Source organism: Rhea americana, unplaced genomic scaffold (assembly GCF_003343005.1).
Source record: "Rhea americana isolate MKP2758 unplaced genomic scaffold, rheAme1 scaffold_6, whole genome shotgun sequence".
NCBI lineage: Eukaryota > Metazoa > Chordata > Aves > Rheiformes > Rheidae > Rhea > Rhea americana.
The window spans coordinates 8,539,793-8,551,174 of NW_028186756.1; the positions used below are offsets into that span (position 1 = coordinate 8,539,793).

Sequence of the window (11,382 nt, forward strand, 5' to 3'; positions counted from 1 at the left end):
CAGTAAAACACTCCCCTAGGGACACCATCCTCCTTTTTAGCTACATTTTCACCTAATCTCTATGACCATCTTCCTAGGCCAATATCCACCATGCCCTGGAGCATCCTCCTACTCCTGGACTAGGAAAGAATTCAGAGTACAATTCACAGCATCTGAGTTCCTCGTTAACCTGGACAGCCAGTTGCAAGTGATTATTTCACTGACTTGGTGTCATTCTGACTTACTAACCCTAATGTATCCCTCCAGCTGGCACCAGTCCTGCTTAGCATCTTCCCACAGTCTCCTGCTCTCTGAGGGGCTGGTTTGACTTTCCAGAYCAAGAAAAGTCTAAACCTCAGAGGCACAGGCCTGCTTTCTGTATGCGAGGCCATCAAGAAGGGGAGATATTCACAACTCCCATCTCCATCTCTGTTTATCTGTTCTCATCAGCAGAGAAGGCTGCTGATGCTGGCACATCTCCACTGGTAACTTAGCAGGGATCCTGGTTGCACCAAGAAATTCCCAACCCCATGCAGTGGCTGTAAAACTGGTGTAGTCATCTTCGTACTGGTTTCCGTGCCACTGAAGAAATGCAGCTCACATGGCTTGGAGGTGCTTCAGAGGAAGGCAGTGTGCTGAAGAGATAATGTCCACTAGTCTCCTGCCATCCCTCATTCTTTGCTAATTAACAGTACATGCCATACACGCTCAATAATTAGAAGCACAGTTTTAGTTAGCTGCCAAACTCTTTCCTTCCCTCCTCTGAGGGGCTGTCTGGTAGGTGTAAAAGTCCCTGCTTCACACTAGGCTTGTATCTTTGCCAAGAAAGCAGAGCCAGGAGAAGCCACACTCCCTCCTGCAGGAGCCAGGTCTCCTCCTCTGTGGGAATGCACCCTTTCTTCTCCATAGATCAGCTCTCAGGGTGATGGACAGAGATTTGCAGGGCAGCTGTGACCATGCTAACCTCCACACCAATGGCTTTGCATTCCTGGTGTACCCACTTCTAGGAAGGGAAGCATGAGGAGAGGCAAAGGCTCCTCACTGCCCTGCTATCAGCACTCCACTCCTCACAGAGCGTTGGTCCTATGCCTGGCAAAAAATGCATAGAAATGAAGTATCCTGAAAAGAAGGGCAGAGGAGAGCTGAAATGCATAAGGACTTCGGGCTGGGGGAATCCTGTTATACAAATCTAAGTCTCCTTCCCACTATCCCTGTGGTTAGAAAGGCTCTATTTCTGGCATTGCTTTTCCCATCCCTTGGGCTCAAAAGCTGCCCACAAAGGGAGATCAGGTCCCTATTCCTATTGCATGGGGAGTATGCGTAGGGAAATCTAACCAAGGGACATCAAAAATACCTTCCTGAAAGTTTCAGATGTGTTTACAAAGCATCTACAGTAAGATGCCAAAGCTGTTGCAATCAGGGCAGGGGACAGGGTAGAGGCACATCATGTACTCTCCCTATATGTCACTGCCTCTTTTCCAGATGGCTACCCACGTGAAGAGATTGTCTATCGCTGGAGGCGCTATTCCATTGAGGTCTCTGACCAGCGCACGTGGAGGCTTTACCAATTCGACTTCACAGGGCTGAGAAACACCTCAGAAGTCCTCAGGACTGGGGCAGGTGAGGCAGAGAGCCAGCTCATGGAAATACCAGCATGTCTGATACTTTATGAGAGACAAAGGAGTTATCAGGCAGTTCCATGATGGTGGGGAAGGGAGGCCGCAACAGTACAGAGCTAAGGGGAGTTAGACCTGATGTGAAGAACCTAAGACTGAGAAAATRGGCCTTTGCTAGAGGGAGCAGAGATAATGGAGATGAAGGACGAGGAGAAGCAGAGTATGGGGCGGGTCAGAACTGCTAACAACTGTGGACTRTGGGGGGATAATTGCGAATTAAGCTGTCCCTAATCAAAGGGTTCCAGAGGGAGAGGAGATGGAGCTCRGATGCCCTCTTTCTGAACCACTGGCTGGCTGAAGTTATTCATTCTTATTTCAGTAAYTGCTTRCAAGCACCATCTTAACTCTAGAGCTGTTGGGTTGCTTTTGKTCAATACTTACTRTGAGCATCTGAAAAAGAAGAACCTCAGCTGTAAGTTGTCAAAGAGCAATGAGGATATGCAGTACCACATGGCCTTTTTCAGGGATAGAAACAGAGGCTCAGCAAAAGTTATTGAAGGACGTGTTTGTTGTAGCTCAGGTAGTTAGTTGGCAAGCCAGTCAGTGAGCCAAGTAGCCTGTTACAGCTAATTAAACTTTCTATAGAACAAGAACCCCTACAGCAATCAGTTGAAGATGGATATTCTCTTTATGTCTTGAGTTCTTCCCTGAAACTTTCCCAGATGTGTGCTTTTCAGTGTGCTCAGCCACACAGCCAGCCAAGCAGCCAGCCAGCTAGCCAGTGAGACAACCACAAAGCCAACCCTCAAACTAGCCACAAATTCAGCAAGTCAGGCAGCCACAGAGCCAATAAGGCAGCAGGGTAGCCACAAAGCCAGTCAGCTACAAAAACAGCAAGCCAGCCACGGTGCCAGCAAGTCACAAAGGCTATTCAGTTAGCCACACAGCTGTCTACGAAGCTAACCAGCTGGGCAATCACAAAGCTAGCCAGAAAATCAGCCAGCCATGCACTTCAAACAAGGAAACCTCAACAGAAACATTCCAAATTCTCAAACTTCACTGATTTCTGTGTTTTCTAGGAAGCCACATTATGATTCCAATGTTTCTCCTGCTCTTTCCTAGGGGAGTACATGGTGATGACAGTTTCTTTTGACCTGAGTAGACGTATGGGTTATTTTGCCATTCAAACCTACATTCCCTGCATCCTGACCGTTGTTCTCTCCTGGGTTTCCTTTTGGATCAAGAGAGATTCTACACCAGCCAGGACATCTCTGGGTAAGAGGCAGGTTGTTSCATATCTGTTTCTTGTTGAACTCGGCAAGAGTAACAGGCTGACAGTGTTAAAAGAATGAAAGATCCTAAAGCACTTCACCATTTTTTGATGCCACTCAGCTTTCTGGAAGATATTGCACTCCTCCATCTTCCTGTTTGCGACATTCTCTCCTCAAGATCCAAYTGAGTGCCTGGCTGGGCTTGTCTGGATCACTGGGCTATTTCAGGCTGGCACAAGATTTGTGCATCTTGATCTAAGACCCTTGTGACAGCTTCTTCCAGATTGACCATGTAGTATTCTCACACCCTGAAGAGAAGAGGGAAGGGGCATGCCGTGGCATTGCAATACTGTCCAAAGTTCTCCTGCCGCAGGTATATGTTCTACATTTCCTCATGACTTCTCAAGGGCTAGGGTAGGTCCAGCAACATGAAGGTTTTTSAGTCAATGAGCAAAGTTGCTCAGCTGTATTGCAGAGTCCCAAGTACTGGCAGAAGGTGGAAGCCCAGCAGGTACAAGTTTTCTTTGTCACTCACATCACAGTGGGAATCCAGGATGTGGCAACAGCCCCACTTATTGCTGAGTAATTTGGAGTGGCTCTTCAAAGCAGTATAAAGCTCATGTTGATCAAATCCTTCTCTTTTAGGAGCTAGAGAGTTCTTCACCAGTTTTAACACACTTTGTCTGTATCTGTATTTTGCATCAAGCTCTGCTTCCCAGTGCTGTCTCAGCCCTCCTTAATTGGAGATAGTGTTGCCAGCCCTGCAAGCCTCTGCCAGGAGAGAGGGGAGCAGCAAAGGGCTGTTAGCATCAGGCAGGGCTAATCTGAGCTCCTCTGTTCTAACCATCTCTCCCCACCTTGCTTGCAAAATCAATTTCTTTGGTGCCCCCAGAGAAAGCAGCAGGAGGAGAAACTGAGTTTCATTTCTGATGGAAGTGAGGGTATGCCATAGTCTGTGACTGCAGAAGGAATAAACAGCAAAGGGCAAAATGTTCTAYGCAGCTGACACTGCTTTGGTGGCTGTCTTAAAAAGCACAGGCAGGTTACCCCAGGAGAGGGGCGCTCTCTGTGGGAAGGGATCTCAGCATGTCAAGAATAGTATTTTCTCTTGACAGCCCCTATTGTACTTCATACAAATGACCCACATTACATTTTAAATCCATCAGGCTACATTAGGGAGATGTAAACCCTGCCAGTTCCATCAGCATTTCAAATAYATAGGAAGTCATATCACAGCTGCTAATGCAAATACAGCAGGAAAATATGAAAATCTCTGTGCTCCCACCCAGGGCCATTGTGGTRAGCGCAGGAGAGGGTAACATGCAGGCATATTTAGATCAGTGATAGAGAAGGAGGAGCAGGAAGAGTTCCTGCATATTCTCCACATCCTAAAAGCAATGGATGAGATCATGATACTCTTAGAGCTGACCTTTGTTGGCTCCTGATACTTGATCTCTGGAAACAGGTCTGTGAGCATTACTACTGTTTCAAAAGCTATTCCAAGCCCCATTCAAGTCAAAAGCAATTCCTTACCATTTCTGCCCATTCAATGAGCTTTGCATTGGGCTAAATTCATCCAGGGAACAAACGCTCAAAGACAAAGGGAGGACACAAACCGGGCCCTTTGCATTCTGGGCCGTGGTTCATATCAGCCAGAAATAGCAGTGCTATGATGTCTGTGATACTGTCATACTTGTTGCTGGCTCAGTTGGACATCACTCACCGAGTCCTAACTCATCCATTGATTGTCCAAAGCCATCTGTCCACTGTTATAGCCCATCTTAGCATGTCCTTCCCTTAAATTCTCCTCTCATCATCCAAGCAGCTGTTCCTCTTGTGCAGCCTTAAACAGGGGCTGAGTTTTCCATTCCTTTAGTAGCCCACATTGATGACYTATGTGACCTGATTTCAAATAGATCTTATTCCATGGAATTGTCACAGGCACTGCAGGACCAGAGTCTGGCTGAGTAGAGTGAAAAGGGGAGCAGGCCACCAGAGGCATTTCTCTCCCATAGATACTTTTTGAGCCATTAAAAACATCGCAAGAACATCAGCCCAGGGAATAATGAAGCAATTATCTGATGTGTTGTACCAGGATCCTTTTTTTTTTTTTTTTTCCTTCAAATCCCTCACACACAGCCATGCACCCAGAAGGGCAATGGGATTCAGGAACRGACCATTTTAGCCCCAAGGCTACAGCTCATGGACCCATCTGGGAGCCCATGTGTTTCATTTTGCTGTACCAGCAAGAAGCTGTGGGACAGCTATACAGCTATGCTGCCCTTTGTGGTGTTCAACTGCTCCCCAATGAGTGCTGCACAGATCCTTTTCCTACAGTCTGCTCCCTCATACCTTCCTTTCAGTGGAGGGGGACACTCCCCCTAAACCCCAGACTGTCCAGGCAGGCCCTTCAGAAAGGAAAAATGTGGATGTTTTGGCAACTCAGAGCATGCAGAAGATAGAAATGCTCCTCTTCATTACCTGAACCAGCTCTTTTCCCTCTTAGGTATCACCACTGTGCTAACAATGACCACCCTGAGCACCATCTCCCGCAAGCACCTTCCCCGTGTTTCCTACATCACAGCAATGGACCTCTTTGTCTCTGTGTGCTTCATCTTCGTCTTCGCAGCTCTCATGGAGTATGCCACACTCAACTACCTGGTGGGAAACAAGAAACCTCTGGAGCACAACAGCAGGAAAACCAGGCTGGTATGTCTAAGGGGCCAGAAGAGGTGGATATGCTGTTAGAATCCCAAGCCATTTGGGAATACCCTTCCTGCGCTTACACTGGAAACTGCTGAAGTTATTTCGTTGCTTAACACATCAATCCTATGTACATGAGGCCCTCACACCTTGCTYTGTGCCGGGTCAGAGCACCTGAAAGGTGAGACACAACCAGAAAAAGCCACTGAGACTCCCTTACAACAAGGGCATCCCCCTGTCAGAGCCAGGCACCCTGCCTCTCTTCGCAGTCACTGGAGAGCTTGCAGAACAGTTTAGGGTGACCCATGACCAAAYGCAAACATCTACTTTAAGATGAGGCAATACACACCGAGGCTTTCCAAGTCATACTGATTTGATCTACATGGCCTCTGGARGCATCTTAGATAGCAGAGATCCAGAAAACCTAGTGTCTTTTGTGGYTGATCCATAAGACCTGCTGAGTGTGGTAATAGTAAACTCAAGGGGCCTTTATGCCATTGAGATCTGTTCAAGTTCATGGCAGGTACTCCTCACACATCAGTTGAAACAGGGCTCTGAATTGAGCCCAGACTGAAAACCAAAAGGCCAAATCTCTTCCTCGCCAGCCTCATTTCCCAGCATGGGTGGAGAGAGCTCTTCCATAAAACTGATGATATACCTCATCTCCTGGAGCAAGAGGTTATGAGTCACAGCCTTGTCCCAGCTTTCCTCCTGGGCTGCATGCTGTGTTTCCAGGGACAGCTGAGCTCCAGCTGAAACCAAAGAGCCCTAATTTGCTGCACTGAATATTAGTGGTAAAGATGGAGAATCAGAGCATTTAGATCTTCCTGTCTAAAGCTGTGCCATAGGCTGCCAGCAAAGTAACTTGTAGTCATGCAGGGAGCTGCCAGTCCCTGCAATATGCCAAGGTGGTGATTTAAAACCAGGTACAGGGGATAATCAGTCATCCTTCTCCATTGAGTTGTGTGCAAGCTATGAACTGCCTAATTGCTAGTTGCATAAGTTTTTGAACACTTTCTCTTGTGTTTTCTTTCCCTATAATCTATTTCTCCCTCCTTGTTACAGCCATCTGCTGGTGTCCARGTGATGCCATCTTTCACCACCATTAACATCAACAACATCATGCACTGGCCACCAGAGGTAGAGGAAGATGAGGATGAAGACCCTGGCTCCCCATGCCTGGAAGGGAAGGAATGTGAGAGATTCTTCTGCTGCATTGAGGACTGTCAGACAGGGATGTGGCGGGAGGGGAGGGTCCGCATTCATATCTCCCGCCTGGACTCTTACTCCCGCGTGTTCTTTCCCACTGCCTTCCTGCTCTTCAACATTGTCTACTGGATTGCCTATCTGTATCTCTAGCTGTTCTTTGTCCTCAACTGGAATGGACTGGAGGCCAGCAAACTGGGCTCTTCAAGGAGCGTAAGAAATACYGTCTCTTCCTGTTGTAGTCAGTCATCAGTCTGAACAATCCAATTTGGTGGTTCCTTCTTCCTGATCTCATCTCTTCTGAGAAGAAGCAGACAGCTTTTTTTTTAGTTCTCAAACCTGTCTCTTCAGAGAATCTTTCCTTCCTATACAACCCTTTCTCCAACACTACCAGCATCTGATTCCTTCTAAGATGGCCCAGAAAAGTCCTATTCCTATCAAAAAGTTAGGGAWTTTATCAAGAACAAAAACCTGAATGTGCTTCATTTTTTCCATCCAATCTTGCTCCAAAATTCCATGGAAAGTGATAGCAAATTGAATTTTATGCATAGTTTTTAAGTCTGCAGAGGAAATAAAACAGATTTTATAACTTCTATACCACCTCTACCGAGGCTTTGTGGGRGTGCTAGAGATATGGGAAGGTCAGAAGAGAGGGGCCAAAGAGGCCTTCCTTCTGCCAGGAGCTAGGATTGGCCAACATACTTTGAACCTGCCCAGAAAGCTGGTTGTGGGTATCCTGTAGGATRTCTGGGAAGCATTTCTCATGGATTACTCTGCTTGTTGCACAACATGGTGCCTAAGGCATCTACCCATTGAGCCTTTGCTGATCCTCATCAGATGACAAAAAGCACTTCATGACTCTAAATGGCTGCTATCTTACCAGGACAGGATTTCTAAGGGCCATTGGTGGCATCCTGCCATGTGGTCAGGACTTTGACCAGAGTATGCAGCTTAACTTTGGGCGTAGCCAAAATGAGGAGAAAGCTCTTATGCTACAAAGACCAGAAGGTGTCTCATATGCCTGTTGTGAGGTAGCTGTCTTCAGCCTGTCTCAGATGAGCCAGTGCTCTCCTTCACAAGGACAAGTGTTAAAATCCTCAGATTTGTGCAYGGTAGTAAGTGCTAACCTGAAAAATGGGTACTAGGGAAAGGAATACTAGCAACTACCCCAGCACCWACCAGTGGTAGGGAAGAGTTCCTGCAGCTGAGATGTGTTTCCTTACTTTCTTCTTTTAATATTTACATTAAAAAACAGACTTCACTAAAACTGTATGCCTTGTCCCACTTGCCACAAATCTATGCCCCTTTTCTTCCCAGAATCCRGAAGGGGAACAAGCCAAGCATGGCATTCGCCATCTGCCCTCCTTGGTAGCTCTCAGGAAGCTCAAACAGAGATGGTTCCGAGTGTTCTTGCTCTCCTGCCAGGTCTCTGTCAGCTGTGACAGGAACCATTGAYGCCTAAAACAAAATGGGCTAGAGAAAAGTGAAATACAGTCTGAGTTGGGAAGAAACTGCGTAATATAGAAGGGGAAGCTCAGGCCCAAGGTTCATAAGGTATAAATCAGCTGCTTCACCAATTACACTAACTGCTGATTTGGCCCACAGCAGGAGCGATCATGAAAAGCAGTGTAGTATGAATATTTACTTACTGCCTAAATTAAAATCAAAAAATCTTTTTATAAACAGCATGTTTTAGAAACAATTGTTACTTGAAAGGCTTGTCACGAGAAGAAAGCTGGCATGGCTGCAGAGAAAAAGTTAGGAATGGCTGGCTAACAGGGCCAGGCTGTTTTATATATTCTTAGACAGCAATTTGATCTGGTTTAAAGATGGATTTTGACACTTAAATCTGATCTGAGTAATGAAGTGTCATGTTTAATTCATTCATAAATACAGCTCTACCTTAGTTCCAAAGGAAGAGCTAAAGTGCCTAATTAAGTACACAGTAGTACAACACTCTGCTAAGTACAACCTAATGGGGTCAGATCAGCATAGCTCTGGAAGGGCAAATTGTGCCTGTCTAACCTGTTACAGTTCTTTTAAAATACCAAGTAAGAGATAAAGGTTACTCAGAAGCATAATTTGCTCAGCTACTCCAACAGCTTTTGAAAGGATGGAAAGAAATTATGACATGTGGTTCTAACTGAGGAAATTGATTTAGTAAAAGAATTATTAAGGAGGTTCTAATTAGAGAAAATTAATTGAGGAGAGGGGGAAAAAAGAATTGTTAAGAAGGCTCTAATTAGAGGAAATTAATGTTTTAGAGAGAGATACACAGAGAGGGAGAAGTATAAGAAAAGAATCAAAACAACTTCCAGACGAGGAGAGCTGCTGGGTGACGGTRCTGACGCCCAGCCAAGCGGGATGATGTTCTGCTTCTGATAGCAAAGCACTCTTAGATGTAGCAATAGAAAAACCTTCTATGACTCAACTGTATGCTGACAGGGAACTGGATTAGACAGAGATCTGTGATCTCTGTTGGGAGCCAAAAGGAAAGAGCATCCTAGATTAAAACTGGTTCACGTGACACTGAGTGAAGCGTGTCTTCATATGTCAGAAGGCAGCTGCTGCTGTGTGTGTAGGAGGGGGCACCCTGGTGGCAAACCAGGGCCCATGCCAAGTGTGTTCATAAACAGTATGATGGTATAAAAGGTGTGCAGGCAATGTAGGCTGTGGTAAACACAGGAAGCAAAATCTGGAATGGAGCTTCTGAGAAAGGGCTGGTAGATGGAAGAAAATCAATGTATACGTGCAAGAAGAGTCCAAGCTTCTCCAATTCATAGGCCTCAGAGCACTTGGGATCTTGGATGAATGCAGCTGATCATCGTGGACATCAAAGTAAAGACATCAGCACTGTAAGCAGCAGTATGTTGAATTTAGATCTTTTAAAGAGTGATCCAGGAGAGCAGCAAGTTATACAGGAGACCTAAAAAGATGATAGGAACTCTGGCAAAGTAGACTTGAAAGATTATAAATCTTCAGCAAAAAAAGATAAAAACTAACATACACCTGGGTAATTTAACTGATGATGGAAGACTTGAGAGTGACTTGACAGAAGAAAATAGTCTAGCGTGGGATGGAGCACAAGCAGCTGATTGCTAAAGCTGGGGAAGGAGTCGGGGGGGGGGTCTTTTTGGCTTGGGGAAATCTGTGCCCATCACAAATAGCTCAATGAAGGTATGCACAAATTCAGTCATGTTTTTAAGTTTCTACAGTATGTAAGAAAAGAAAAGAAAAGAAAAGAAAAGAAAAGAAAAGAAAAGAAAAGAAAAGAAAAGAAAAGAAAAGAAAAGAAAAGAGGAAAGAAGGGAAGGGAAGGGAAAAGGGAAGGGAAAAGGGAAGGGAAAAGGGAAGGGAAAAGGAAAGGAAAAGGAAAGGGAAGGGAAGGGAAAGGAAAAGGAAAGGAAAGAAATCCACCATTTTCTGGAATTACTTTGCAAAGCTCAATTTTCCCGAAAAGAGGTTTCCCCTCTACAGGCAGGGATCCCAGAGCACAGAGACATTCAGCAGCTGTGTGCTGTTCTGGCAAGCAAGGCGCTAGGAGCCCAACCCCACGGCTCCTGCCCGGGATGGGTAAACCACCCACCTTTCCCTGCATGCTGTGATTTCTGCCATCGCCCCAGCATGGGTTACGGCATTGCAGTGGCTTTCAGACCAGGACAGCTGCTGCCTTTTTACCGCTGTCCGACTAGGTTGCTCCAGGGAACACAGCCCTAAAACAGCAGGCTAATGATTGAACTGGAAGCAACAATATTGACATTTATGTTTTATGGCTTTTTTTTACAAGATGAAGTCACAAAAATGTTGGTTTCTCATGTCTTTGTCTCATCCTGTTCCTAACCTTCCCTTCCAAATGATGCCATGTAAGGGACTGTTTTTAGACTGTAAGCTCATCGGGGCAGGCACACTCTTACTGTGTGTGTGTTTGTGTCGGGCCTAGCACACTAAGGCTTGATCCTTAGCTGAGCCTTCTGGATGCTGCTTATTATAGATAATAAACAACAGTATGGACTGYCTGGCTCCAAGAATGCTGGCTATCCACTCCATGTATGCAGGCTAAAAATTGTGTGTGTCCCCCCACACACACACGCTGTCATTACTGAAGCTGGGCGATATCTTCATTTCCCCAGAGAAAAAGTTATGGTTGGAAAATATAATTTCCTCAACATACTAATATTTCCCAAGGGGAAAAATATTGGTGTGATATTTTTGGAGTCAAGGGAGATTTTTCTTTTATTTCTTTTTCTGTAAAAAAAGAAAGACAAAAGTTGTCTCAGAAGCGGTCTCTGCCACTCCAAATCAGTGTTTCAAAAGCGAGCGAAGCCTGAGGAGCTGCTGCGAGCCCAGCCCCGGCCCGCGCAGCGCGGCAGGGTGCGCAGCGCCTTTCCTCTCACGCCTTCAGCGACAGGGCTCGCCGGTCGTGCCGGACGCGCTGGGGACGTAACTGGCCTCCCCGGTCCGCCAGCCTGGCAGCCCCCGCCCTCCCCGCCGTGCCGCACTGCCGGCCGCTCCCCCGCACCCCTCAAAGCAGCCGAGTTACTGAGGGAGCACAAAAGGGAGCGCTGAGGCTAAATAAAAAGGTATTTCCCCCCCCCCCAGCCCCACAC

At 46.2% G+C, this 11,382-nt stretch overlaps 1 protein-coding gene across 1 annotated transcript in view; it reads left to right on the forward strand.

Annotated features, from left to right (window-relative positions):
* The window catches only part of LOC146587402 (gamma-aminobutyric acid receptor subunit gamma-4), a 35,719-nt gene extending 25,942 nt beyond the window's left edge, over positions 1–9,777 (forward strand). Inside the window, exons 6-9 of the mRNA XM_085319729.1 lie at positions 1,462–1,599; positions 2,718–2,870; positions 5,373–5,575; positions 6,635–9,777. Coding sequence (XP_085175855.1) covers positions 1,462–1,599; positions 2,718–2,870; positions 5,373–5,575; positions 6,635–6,928 — 788 coding nt within the window. The 3' untranslated portion in view covers positions 6,929–9,777. The remainder of the gene's footprint in view (positions 1–1,461; positions 1,600–2,717; positions 2,871–5,372; positions 5,576–6,634) is intronic.
* The last annotated feature ends 1,605 nt before the right edge of the window (positions 9,778–11,382 follow it).